We start from the raw sequence: 14,563 nt of genomic DNA on the forward strand, positions 1-14,563 counted from the left end.
TGTAGTCCCAGGTCGTGGTCTATTTGTATTCGTTAGGATGTTATTTGTTATGACAAATGCACCGTCGAATTACACAGACTTTCTGATCGTTTGTTTGGACCAGATTTTGATAACGAAGTCCTGTTACCTAGATGATATTATTATTTTACTTTCAAAAGATTTTAAATTCATTCAGCATTTTAGATAAATAAATATCAAAGATTAAAAGATTCTAGACTTGCAAATAACTTAAATAAATTTGAATTTTGCTAAAGAATATAATATTCCAAAAATATTTCATAATATACTCCTCAGAATAACCCAGTTGAACGTTTTAATAACACTATTGAGACTTGTCTAGCATGCTATGTTGAGAACGATCATAGAACGTGGTATAGGTATTTACCCCATGTTCAGGCAGCTATTAATGGCACTATTAATTTAGTTACAGGATACACACCTAATTTTCTTATGTTTGGTAGGGAAGTTTTCCTTGATGGATCCTTACATAAATTTTATTCTATCTCTGACCCTTCAGAGTTAACTATTGGTAGTCGTTCAGATTATTCGGACGCACTTCTTACTTTGAGTAATATTTTTGATAAAACTGTTAGTAATCTGGCCAAGTCATATAGACGAAATGCCAAATACTACAATGAAGGAAGAAAAAGCATTTCTTATTGTGTTGGAGACACAGTTTGGAGGCGCAACTTTGTGCAATCCAATGCTGCTTCTTTCTTTTCCGCAAAATTAGCCCCTAAATTTGTTAAATGTAAAATAATAAAGAAAATTTCAGATAATGTATATTTATTAAAAGATTTGGAAAAAAATAGTACAGGTAGATACCATATAAAAGATATTCTTAAAATTTGACAAAATTAAAACTTAAAATTAATTTTAACAGGAAAAGAATCTAGCAGAAGCTAACACAATAAGGACTCATTATTATTTTGTGTAGGATTTTTTTGACTCCTTTGTCAGTCCTACCGATTTGTAGGTTGCGGCTATGCAGTTGCTCCGCATTACCTCTCCTTTTTGTATATATTGTATATTTTTGATTTTATAGTTCTGTTTATAAGAGATCTTTTGGTAGCGGTTATGCAGTTGCTTCGTTTTACCAGGCTCTTGAAGAACTCATTTTTGGTTGCGGTTTTGCCTTTGTTTGCACCGTATTACCTAATTTTGTTGTAAATATGTATAGTTTTCTTTTAAGGGATTACGGTTTAGCACATGCCCCGTATTATCCTCCTGCTTGTTCTGCTATAGTCAGTCAGGTAGTTTTGTAAATATGTACAGATCTTTTGTGGGATCATGGTTGGCACATGCTCCATGTTATCCTCCTGCTTGTGTCTGTTTTATCGGCAAGTAGATGTATATATTTTTTTTCTATGTGGGTCTTTAGTACTCATCCTTGGCCTTGTCTCACACATGTGGACATGTTCGCTAGGTCCTTGCTTTAGGCAGGACGATGTTTTAGGTGTTGCTCTTTTGTAGCGCATCTTTATTTTGGATGGTTCGACAATGCGCGGCGAGGGTGCCTGAGTGCTTTGTTCGGTTGCATACCATTCCGAAAACCCCTTAGCTAGGTTAGTTCGTCAATACGCGGCGAGGGTGCCTCAGTGGATTGATCAGTTGCATACTAACTCTAGACTCTTTATTTTGGCTTATGTTGTGTTAGGTTGGTTTGCCATTTCACGGCGTTGATGCTTAGTGTCTTGGTCAGTAGTATACCAATCCTAATCACACACTCTTTAGAAAGTTTTCTTCCCTTCTTCGCTAGTTTGGTTTGCCATTTCACAGCGTTGATGCTAGTGTCTTGGACAGTAGTATACCAATACTATGCAAATCTAGTTTAGGAATTTTGTTTTAATGGATTGCTTCTCAATCTGTATTTATTAATGATTATTTGGTTGTTTTGGCTTACATAAATTTAGATATTTAACTTTCCTTTTGTTTGGTAGTTCCCTTTGTTTTGTCTTATAGAATTGTTTAGGGTAAAGAAAAAAAAAAGTTTTTTTTTTCTTTTCTCTAGAAAGGGGAAATTGTAACGTGTACCTTAGCGGTCCCGTTACATTCCTTATTTGGATCGCGTATTTTTATTAACATAACCTGAAATCTGTTTGTAGACCTTTTATACGTCATATCTCAGTGTCCCAAACTTCACCATGACGTTTCTAAGGCGTGACGTTTGGGAATGTAGTTCGGCGATCTGTCAAACCTTCTTTCATATTGGAAAAAAAACTAGTAACATTTTTGACAGCTCGTTTACCGAATGAAGTTGGCATCTTTCGGTGGCCATTTTGAAGGTTCACTTTTTCTTCCTACATAGACACGCAAACATTTGCTCGTCAATTATTAATTTTTAAAAATGTGAAAGTTAAACTAAATAAGTATAATACATATGTATGGGCCAGAGGGCTATAGAGTGGTAGGACACGGCGCTTTTAGCGGTAAGTGTTCATTTTTCTACCCAATCTCGCCATTAGAACATTGAATTTTCCAACAAGAAAATGGATGAAAATTTTAACCTAACATTTCCTTGTTACAGCCGTTGATCCTAGATCTTCGTTGATCCTAGATTGTTATCATTTAACGCCTCATTTGAGCATTTATCATGAGGATTTTCCCGTAAATTTCATTTTGGATCGTACATGTTACGTTTTATATCGGATTCCATCCCGGAATTGGTGTGATGGAATGCAGTTTTCGGCCTGTGGAATTAGTTAGATATTCGACATGTGCCTAGCTTATTCTCTATTTTAACAAATTTTGTGATAATTTGGACTTTATTTTTTTATAACCTAGTGTGTGGCCATGTGGCCCAGGTACTATAAGTTTGTTTATTTTTGATCATTGTATCTATATATATGACATATAAAATTAAGACAAGAACAAAGGGGCGATACCTATTATAAATTGTCATATTTTTTTTTCCTCTTTAATAAATAAAATTTGTATAAAACTTTAGAAATTTAATAAATTAATTTTTAATAATAAATTTTAAATTCTTTGATTTTTATTCACCAATATTTATTTCTTGAGGACATTTGGCGTCCCGGAATAGAGAGCACGGCTAGGTGGACCGAATCTCTGACTTGCGATTAAAAGTCCAGGCCTCGGCAAGTCTATCTGTGGAGATTTCTATCCAGCTGGCTGGCGCCCGAAGGTTTTCCCTATATTCATTCTATATATATATATATTTTGTCAGCTGGAAGTAAAAGTAAGGATTTAATTCTATTGTTTTATTTTTTTAAATAAATTTTATTTTAAATTTTTCACCTATTGGGTGGTGAAAAATTTTCTTTGTTACAATTGGCAGCCCCGAACAGGGACTTGATTTTTATTTGGGAACCTAGTTGTGTTGATTCTCATAGTATTAGTGAATAAATATTTTAATTGTTCTCGTTCTTGTCTTAATTTGTATTTTTTGTAATATTTTAAGGTGTATTGTATTCTTGTAACTTATTTTTTTTCTATTGTATGCCTAGATACTAAGATGTTTGTTCTAGCATAGCTAATTTAAGTGTGCTCGCCTAGTTAATAAGCGTAGTTTATTTTGAGGTTTTTTATATTACTATTATTTATGTGTTACTAGTGAAAATGCTACATACCTAAAAAGGCCATTTCTTTGTAAGAAACGGAGCCAAAAACTTGATAGGTGTCGCTGTGACCAGTTTTCTCTTGAAAATGATAGGTGCACGACGATTGAAAATCTATTTTATTTAATTTATCAATTTTTTTTTAGGCTTTTTGGAAATTTTGTTAGAAGAATCTTCTAGAGAATAGACAGCGTTTGTAGTCCCAGGTCGTGGTCTATTTGTATTCGTTAGGATGTTATTTGTTATGACAAATGCACCGTCGAATTACACAGACTTTCTGATCGTTTGTTTGGACCAGATTTTGATAACGAAGTCCTGTTACCTAGATGATATTATTATTTTACTTTCAAAAGATTTTAAATTCATTCAGCATTTTAGATAAATAAATATCAAAGATTAAAAGATTCTAGACTTGCAAATAACTTAAATAAATTTGAATTTTGCTAAAGAATATAATATTCCAAAAATATTTCATAATATACTCCTCAGAATAACCCAGTTGAACGTTTTAATAACACTATTGAGACTTGTCTAGCATGCTATGTTGAGAACGATCATAGAACGTGGTATAGGTATTTACCCCATGTTCAGGCAGCTATTAATGGCACTATTAATTTAGTTACAGGATACACACCTAATTTTCTTATGTTTGGTAGGGAAGTTTTCCTTGATGGATCCTTACATAAATTTTATTCTATCTCTGACCCTTCAGAGTTAACTATTGGTAGTCGTTCAGATTATTCGGACGCACTTCTTACTTTGAGTAATATTTTTGATAAAACTGTTAGTAATCTGGCCAAGTCATATAGACGAAATGCCAAATACTACAATGAAGGAAGAAAAAGCATTTCTTATTGTGTTGGAGACACAGTTTGGAGGCGCAACTTTGTGCAATCCAATGCTGCTTCTTTCTTTTCCGCAAAATTAGCCCCTAAATTTGTTAAATGTAAAATAATAAAGAAAATTTCAGATAATGTATATTTATTAAAAGATTTGGAAAAAAATAGTACAGGTAGATACCATATAAAAGATATTCTTAAAATTTGACAAAATTAAAACTTAAAATTAATTTTAACAGGAAAAGAATCTAGCAGAAGCTAACACAATAAGGACTCATTATTATTTTGTGTAGGATTTTTTTGACTCCTTTGTCAGTCCTACCGATTTGTAGGTTGCGGCTATGCAGTTGCTCCGCATTACCTCTCCTTTTTGTATATATTGTATATTTTTGATTTTATAGTTCTGTTTATAAGAGATCTTTTGGTAGCGGTTATGCAGTTGCTTCGTTTTACCAGGCTCTTGAAGAACTCATTTTTGGTTGCGGTTTTGCCTTTGTTTGCACCGTATTACCTAATTTTGTTGTAAATATGTATAGTTTTCTTTTAAGGGATTACGGTTTAGCACATGCCCCGTATTATCCTCCTGCTTGTTCTGCTATAGTCAGTCAGGTAGTTTTGTAAATATGTACAGATCTTTTGTGGGATCATGGTTGGCACATGCTCCATGTTATCCTCCTGCTTGTGTCTGTTTTATCGGCAAGTAGATGTATATATTTTTTTTCTATGTGGGTCTTTAGTACTCATCCTTGGCCTTGTCTCACACATGTGGACATGTTCGCTAGGTCCTTGCTTTAGGCAGGACGATGTTTTAGGTGTTGCTCTTTTGTAGCGCATCTTTATTTTGGATGGTTCGACAATGCGCGGCGAGGGTGCCTGAGTGCTTTGTTCGGTTGCATACCATTCCGAAAACCCCTTAGCTAGGTTAGTTCGTCAATACGCGGCGAGGGTGCCTCAGTGGATTGATCAGTTGCATACTAACTCTAGACTCTTTATTTTGGCTTATGTTGTGTTAGGTTGGTTTGCCATTTCACGGCGTTGATGCTTAGTGTCTTGGTCAGTAGTATACCAATCCTAATCACACACTCTTTAGAAAGTTTTCTTCCCTTCTTCGCTAGTTTGGTTTGCCATTTCACAGCGTTGATGCTAGTGTCTTGGACAGTAGTATACCAATACTATGCAAATCTAGTTTAGGAATTTTGTTTTAATGGATTGCTTCTCAATCTGTATTTATTAATGATTATTTGGTTGTTTTGGCTTACATAAATTTAGATATTTAACTTTCCTTTTGTTTGGTAGTTCCCTTTGTTTTGTCTTATAGAATTGTTTAGGGTAAAGAAAAAAAAAAGTTTTTTTTTTCTTTTCTCTAGAAAGGGGAAATTGTAACGTGTACCTTAGCGGTCCCGTTACATTCCTTATTTGGATCGCGTATTTTTATTAACATAACCTGAAATCTGTTTGTAGACCTTTTATACGTCATATCTCAGTGTCCCAAACTTCACCATGACGTTTCTAAGGCGTGACGTTTGGGAATGTAGTTCGGCGATCTGTCAAACCTTCTTTCATATTGGAAAAAAAACTAGTAACATTTTTGACAGCTCGTTTACCGAATGAAGTTGGCATCTTTCGGTGGCCATTTTGAAGGTTCACTTTTTCTTCCTACATAGACACGCAAACATTTGCTCGTCAATTATTAATTTTTAAAAATGTGAAAGTTAAACTAAATAAGTATAATACATATGTATGGGCCAGAGGGCTATAGAGTGGTAGGACACGGCGCTTTTAGCGGTAAGTGTTCATTTTTCTACCCAATCTCGCCATTAGAACATTGAATTTTCCAACAAGAAAATGGATGAAAATTTTAACCTAACATTTCCTTGTTACAGCCGTTGATCCTAGATCTTCGTTGATCCTAGATTGTTATCATTTAACGCCTCATTTGAGCATTTATCATGAGGATTTTCCCGTAAATTTCATTTTGGATCGTACATGTTACGTTTTATATCGGATTCCATCCCGGAATTGGTGTGATGGAATGCAGTTTTCGGCCTGTGGAATTAGTTAGATATTCGACATGTGCCTAGCTTATTCTCTATTTTAACAAATTTTGTGATAATTTGGACTTTATTTTTTTATAACCTAGTGTGTGGCCATGTGGCCCAGGTACTATAAGTTTGTTTATTTTTGATCATTGTATCTATATATATGACATATAAAATTAAGACAAGAACAAAGGGGCGATACCTATTATAAATTGTCATATTTTTTTTTCCTCTTTAATAAATAAAATTTGTATAAAACTTTAGAAATTTAATAAATTAATTTTTAATAATAAATTTTAAATTCTTTGATTTTTATTCACCAATATTTATTTCTTGAGGACATTTGGCGTCCCGGAATAGAGAGCACGGCTAGGTGGACCGAATCTCTGACTTGCGATTAAAAGTCCAGGCCTCGGCAAGTCTATCTGTGGAGATTTCTATCCAGCTGGCTGGCGCCCGAAGGTTTTCCCTATATTCATTCTATATATATATATATTTTGTCAGCTGGAAGTAAAAGTAAGGATTTAATTCTATTGTTTTATTTTTTTAAATAAATTTTATTTTAAATTTTTCACCTATTGGGTGGTGAAAAATTTTCTTTGTTACAGGGTGGATCACACGACCACGTTTTCGGGTGTGCACTATGCACCCTAGAGTGGCTGTTTTAGGGTAGACTAGCCGATGCCCGCGACTTCGCCCGCGTGGATTTAGGTTTTTCGAAATCCCGTGGGAACTCTTTGATTTTCCGGGATAAAAAGTAGCCTATGTGCTAATCCAGGATATTATCTATCTCCATTCCAAATTTCAGCCAAATCCGTCCACTGGTTTTTGCGTGAAGGAGTAACAAACACACACACATACACATACAAACTTTCGCCTTTATAATATTATAAGTGTGATAAACAAAGCCGAATTTTAACCATCACTATGATTACATCAAAGAGTACATTAGTAATTAGCTAATCATGCATACATGCATACCATATATCTACCTGTCATTTGTGTTTGTGGTGCAATAAAAGTGTATACATACCTACAAATATACATACTCATATAATATTTAAAATTCGAACGTAACGAATTTTTCGAAATAGCCGATAGCCACAGATTAGGTAAGAAGTGGATGCATGGAGCTCGGAATCAGCTTAGAACAGTAGAATATGGATGAGGACAAAATATATAGATAGATAGACGCAAGCTACCTCGTTACCAAACATAAAAATCGGTTAAGCGGATGGGTTTTTAGGAGTCCCGTGGGAACTCTTTGATTTTTCGGGATAAAAAGTAGCCTATGTCCGTCCCCGGGATATAAGCTAACCCTGTACCCGTCAGAATCGGTTAAACTGTTGGGCCGTGAAAAGGTAGCAGACAGACAGACACACTTTCGCATTTATAATATTAGTATGGATTAACTTATTTTAATAATAGTAGGATTCCAAATTTGGTTCGTAAAGTAAAAGGAAACCATAAAACATGTCAAAGTTTCAAATGGTCATCACCTGATAACAGTGATAACAGGATGTCGACGACTCGCCGCCCGGCGAGAACATTCTATTGGGTCACTTAGCTTTTGTGTAAGAATTAAAGTGGCGAGAATGGCACTCGTTAAATTTTATTGTATACCTTTAGTTACAGACTAAAGTATAACAACTCAATTTTTTTTATTATATTGCAAAAATAAAAAATAATCTTACAGAAGCAACGCATGTCGCAGCATTCAAAATGTTTATTTAATAAGTTTAAAAAATAAAAACGTGCTCCAGCAATTCCCTTTTTTAGCCCCCGACCCAAAAAGAGGGGTGTTATAAGTTTGACGTGTGTATCTCTGTATCTGTCTGTGGCATCGTAGCTCCTAAACTTATAAACGATTTTAATTTAGTTTTTTTTGTTTGAAAGGTGGCTTGATCGAGAGTGTTCCGAGCTATAATCCAAGAAAATCGGTTCAGCCGTTTGAAAGTTATCAGCTCTTTTCTAGTTACTGTAATCTTCACTTGTCGGGGGTGTTATAAATTTTTAATTCACACTTGTTATTAGGTAAGTATCTACTTAGAGCGTATCATCATGATCAACTCATCGCTGGCCCACTATTGAGCACGGGTCTCCTCTCAGAATAAGAAGAGTTTCGGCCATAGACTGTTTCCCGGGGAGGAGGTGTAATTTTATACAGGTAGGTTTTTTTTTGTTATAAAAATAAAACCTATGATGCCAATAATTTGAAATTTTGCCATAAATGGATTGAACTAACAACCGATCATAGACCTAATAGGTAGTAAGCACAATTTATGTAAATTGAGATTAAAAGCTCATTTATTCCTTAGCTACTAAGTACAAAAAATATTTTAAGGAACGCCTAGTATCTACCCTGGTAGACATAGACGTCATGAAACCAGGGTAGGACTATTCACAAAAATTTTCCTTTGAGAAAAGTTTTCTTTTCAATTTGTGCTACAAATAAATATTACCACTAGAGCTAACTAGGTTTATCCAATATCCTGTGGAAACTTTTTGATTTTTAGGGTTCCGTATCTCAGAAGGAAAAACAGAACCCTTATAGGATCACTTTGTTGTCTGTCTGTCTGTCCGTCAAGAAACCTAAAGGGTACTTCCCGTGGTCCTAGAATCATGAAATTTGGCAGGTAGGTAGGTCTTATAGCAAATATACAGGAATAAATCTGAAAACCGCGAATTTGTGGTTACATTATTAAAAAAAAAATTAAAATGTGTTTCAATTTTCAATATAAGAAACTATACCAAGTGGGTGAAAGGGCTTTACCTGTACATCCTAAAGCAGATTTTTATTTATTTTTATGTATCGTGCAAAATGTTGGAAAAAATACCCGAGTACGGAACCCTCAGTGCGCGAGTCTCACTCGCACTTGGCTGGTTTTTTGAGTATCTTTGTCCATTTTCGAGATGCAAATAAAATTATCCCTGTTCCAAATTTCGTCACTAGGGTTTAGTCGAATCTCAACCACTGCTGTACTAGTGATCTTGCGGAGGAACGGATCGACGTGATTTATTTCATGGATATCAGCTATAGTCAAAGTCCTGCAGAGTTTCAAGGGTTACTTTTTATACCAGGATATTAAGAGTTTCCATGGGATTTAAAAAAGTCACGGGCATCGCCTATAGGAACCTGGTTGTTATATCAATTTCCGTTTTTATTTCCAAGGTATTCATTTTTACTATTTATACTGCCCAATGCTTGTCGAATACGTCCCTGTACCAGTCCATTGCGCATGTCGCGAATGTATTGACAGAAACTCGGCTTTTCTCTCCAGTTCGCCCCGGTCCACAGCACTCGTCCTCTGAGTGCGGACCCCACTGTCGCTTATCGGACTTTTTGCCGTTTACTTTACCTTAATAAGCTAATATTACCGGTAAATATGTTAACCACTTCGTTAGCCGCGTTCATCGCGGTCTTGGTCGTGACCAGCGCAGAGTCTTCAACTAACTCCAAAGGTAACTTATCTTGATCAGTAGCAAATAAGGCTTGCTTTTTCTGTTTTGATGCGTAGTATTGATTAGGCGGAGGGTCGGGTCGTTCTATATTTAACAACAGGTGGCTTCGGTGCGCGTTAACTAGTAATCCAGTCAAAATAGACAAAAATAAGTCATAACTTAGCCAAAATTCGCATAGAGCTGAAAATTGCCAGAGACGTTAAATACATCATTATAAATGAAATATCAAAAATCCCCTTCGATCCTACTTCTGCAAAAAATTTTATTCAAGGTCAAAAGTATAAAATTAAGGTTTTTTCCATTTTTCTCGAAAACAGTAAGTATTATCGTGAAAATAGGTCGGACAAAAGTTGTAGATCATACAATTCTCTACAAAAATGGTCTAGTCACTTTTTCTCTTACGACTCACCATTCGTAAGATATCGCGGTTTTAATCATTAGAAAATTCATATTTTACATAATAGCACACATTTCCGCACCACCTATGAGGTAATGTACTTGGCGCATTTTTTTTAACGTGGTTTCCCCAGTAGGTATACTCCACGTTCTATTGTAATAAAGAAAGGAGCAGGCGGGAGTAAAGTTTGAATTGGCTCCAAATAATTGTCTGTTAATTTCCAACCCCATTCTTCTGGGTCCAGCTCATTGCCTAGCCACACTTGAACTTGATAATACACACGATACAAGTGTTGAAAGGCAGAAGCAGATGTTGGAGGCAGACAAGACAACTGTACTGTTTTATTGTTCCATGCAGATTTTACAAACTTCAAATATCTATATTTGTCTATAGAATCAATTTTTTTTGGAGCACCATACATTGCAAGAAGAAAACGAATTCCATTTGTAACGATGTCGTGTGGAGAAGAGTCAATCTTTGTGAATACTTCTGCGCAATGAATTAAATCATTACGTTTTTCAAACAATTTAAATACTGATGTTTTACCTCTTTTAAAAATGGCTGATGTAGTATCGCAACCAGTTATTGCATGTAAAAATAAAATATGAGCTTGACATTTCGGATATGCAGTCAGACTTTGTGATGAATATATTGTTGATTGTACTTGAGCTTTCCCAGGTTTTAAAAAGTAAATAATTTTATCATTTGGAGTCCGTGCAGTCAGTAATATCAACAAATCAACATCTTCCCCAACAACGACAGTTGTATTTGAACTTTTCCATTGTTCTATTGCTGTTTCAATTATAAGGACATCAGCATCATTATCAGCTTGTTTTATTGAAATACCAGCAGCTGCAAATTCTTCACATAGCATTAAAATGAAGCGAGACTTATTGTGAGTATTTGCAAGAAATTGTTGTTGGTTTGTTGGAACTTTCATATATCGATCAAAAACGATATCAACAGATGAAGATGTTTTTGTAGTCCGACGACGTTGTTCTGCAGCTTTAATATTTTTCGTATGATTAGTATAGCCATCAAATACAATCGTACTGTTATGACCAAAATGTCTTTGTACATACTGAACATATTTTTCAAAAATAGTATGAAATGTTTCATCTCGATCCCACACAACACGGTGTAATAGATACCCTCCATCGATGATGTAGATAGCATTTGTGTTATCAATTTCGGAGTTTAAACATTCAAAGCAATTATAAAGAGCCGACTTCATAGTTTTACGCATTCCCACTTCATCAAAGAGTGATAATGGGTAAGGAGCTAATTCATATGCGAAGAATGTTTCAAGTTCATCTTCGAATGCCTTAGTAAGCTTTAGTGCATATTATGTAAAATATGAATTTTCTAATAATTAAAACCGCGATATCTTACGAATGGTGAGTCGTAAGAGAAAAAGTGACTAGACCATTTTTGTAGAGAATTGTATGATCTACAACTTTTGTCCGACCTATTTTCACGATAATACTTACTGTTTTCGAGAAAAATGGAAAAAACCTTAATTTTATACTTTTGACCTTGAATAAAATTTTTTGCAGAAGTAGGATCGAAGGGGATTTTTGATATTTCATTTATAATGATGTATTTAACATCTCTGGCAATTTTCAGCTCTATGCGAATTTTGGCTAAGTCAAATGTCTATTTTGACTGGACTATAGCTGCGTAGTTCTTTCTTTTAGTTTAACTATGACCTTTTGAACTTCATAAACCTGATATCTGTACAGTCTTCAATGAAGAAGCATTAAGATTTTCACAAGTTTGAGGAAATTTAAATTTTTTTTAATTAGGTATAAAAAAACGAAACGGCGAAATGAATCTCTTTGACCATCGCATTTGTTGAATTAATTATTGAAACGCGCCTGCGATTTTTAATGACTTATTTATTATCCTTTAAAACAAGTAATGATTACTTTTGAGAATTAGTGATTCGTATTGATATCTCAGATCAAGAAACACGACTCTTCTGGATTTTGCGATTCTGACAAAAACTTTGAGGGAAAAATTATAAAAAACGCAGTAGGTATCTGTATTAATTTTTCCTAGATCATTTAAATATCCCTAACTAAAATTATTGATGGTCAGATCCAAGACGATCGTTTTGTATTCATTAGGTACTCATAAGGCTGCAAGACCATTTCATTCATAAAATAACACTGTTTAAGCTTAGAATAAATTTTAGATGGAGGTCCATTGGCAGAACTGCCAGAGAACTGGGACCAAACAAAGGATGACACACAATCATTATTTTTGAACAAAAGTGACAAAAATGACCTGGAACCGTATCCTCTTGCACTTAGTGAAGAAGGTAATGATCACTCAAGTAGTCAAAATAATATTGATGTCTTCTTGATCAAAATTATTATTTTCAATCATTTTATTGGCGGGCGTTTCGTTGAAATAAATATGTCGTATTCAAACAATAATGTTCTTCTTCCAGTATCTTTATTAAATAAAAAATATATAAGTATATTCTTTATAGGTAATTCGGAAGGGTATGATCAAACTGTAGAGCAGCGTTATGATTCGCCTCAGGCCACCGGAGAGCTCGACAATTTAATTATGAGGCCAGAGCTTTATGCTGAACCACCAGCGATGGAAGGGTTATCCGCGGGCTATGATTCTCGACGTCGGAAGCGTGGTAGCGGTACCAAAGTAGGTGGAGCTGGCGCCGCTACAAAGGTGGCGACTAAAAACGGATCAGGAAAGAAGAATCTCAAGTAAGCTTTTGCAAATGTAACTTTTTTTTATTTCTTTTACGGAGAGGTAGGGCTTAATAGATTTAAAAATGTTAATATTCACAGGGCAAATGACGCGCCGTTGCCAATTGATTCAGCAATACAAGAACATGACTCTAATCGTCGGAAGCGTGGCAGTGGCACAAAAGTAGGTGGAGCAGCTGCCTCTGCTAAAACTGCCACGAAAAATTCCGGAAGCAACAAAAAGAACTTCAGGTAACTTACTGTTTGCGTTATGGCATTAGTATTTATTTGTTTTTCTTTTTTAACTTGTTTGTTTTTCATTCAGGCCTATCTCAGAACGCCGTAAACGCGACTCCGGTTTAAGTGCGGCTGACGTCAGAGCTCTTTTAAATTTGTGGGAAGCTCAGGAACGCAGAAAGCAGGAATGGAACGCCAATCAATGGGCAGATCGCTATTACGGTCGCGTCAACAGTTTAGATGAAGATCAACCGGAAGTAGATGAGAATGGAGACGTATGGTACAATGAGCCAGCCGTGCTAGGACCTCGGGAGAGAGATTTTCCAAGACATTCATATTTCTCAGAACAAAACCGAATGGGCTTAGGTCGAGGAATGTCTGATATTTATCAAGTGGACCCCAACGAATTAGCACAAGTAGAGGCCCGCCGTAAGAGAATGTATATGAATAAAGTGAAACGTTTCATGGTTGCTCGGAAACGTTCCGATATGCACCAGAACAATTACCGACCTCGGGACGATCTGTATACTCTAGCAGAACTCCTACGTTCGGCACCTCGCGTTCAAGAACAAGACCTCCCTGTTTATCGCCGACTGATACTTTAAAGCAGTTGCTCGAAAATTATTAGTGTCCACTGTCCATAGAACAATCTGTAAGACAGATACATTCCAGAAAATAACATCAGGCTCGCCCTATGTTCCAAATATTTCACTACCTACTTAATAGTAATTTTGGCTGAATACGCACACCCCTTGTCCGTTAGTTCACGGATGGATACATAAAAAATTGGAGCAAGAGATTGTCTAGCATTTATTTCGCAGTGTTAGGATATAGTCTAAATTTAGTTTAGGAAATAGAATTAATTGTTCGTATTTATAATTTGTTTAAATAAAAAATATAAGGCCTAAGATTAAAAAAATAAATTTGGTAGTACCTAGGACCCATGTAAGTATGCAATTTTTTTAACTTTTCTACTCTTTACTTGATTATTACAAAACATGTACTTTTCTACCTCTGTTTTCCGCATATCTAATAAATAGATATAGAAGTAGTTTCATCCATACTTCTTGTATTTGAAATACATTCAATATTACTACCTAAATGTACTGTATAGTGAAGTGAAAGTTCACATTTTATCGTATGAAATGCCTAGACTTAGACCTTATGTGTATAAATGCCAAATGGTATATAAACTTGCTGTATTAAATTAGCATTACAATATTGAAGTTGTTTCTTTTTTAGTAGGTTCCTATTAATTAATGAAGTAAGTAAGAAATCTGTATCACCTAAAAGA

At 35.1% G+C, this 14,563-nt stretch overlaps 1 protein-coding gene across 1 annotated transcript; it reads left to right on the plus strand.

The window, feature by feature from the left end:
• Positions 1 to 9,707: 9,707 nt before the first annotated feature.
• Positions 9,708 to 14,490, plus strand: LOC123874004 (putative neuropeptide precursor protein). The gene is made up of 5 exons (XM_045919146.1): positions 9,708 to 9,918; positions 12,513 to 12,638; positions 12,813 to 13,050; positions 13,135 to 13,284; positions 13,358 to 14,490. Exons 1-5 carry the CDS (start codon positions 9,843 to 9,845, stop codon positions 13,872 to 13,874), a joined length of 1,107 nt encoding a protein of 368 aa, XP_045775102.1. The 5' UTR covers positions 9,708 to 9,842; the 3' UTR covers positions 13,875 to 14,490.
• Positions 14,491 to 14,563: the final 73 nt, after the last annotated feature.

This window comes from Maniola jurtina, chromosome 17 (assembly GCF_905333055.1).
Source record: "Maniola jurtina chromosome 17, ilManJurt1.1, whole genome shotgun sequence".
In the NCBI taxonomy this organism is placed as follows: Eukaryota; Metazoa; Arthropoda; class Insecta; order Lepidoptera; family Nymphalidae; genus Maniola; species Maniola jurtina.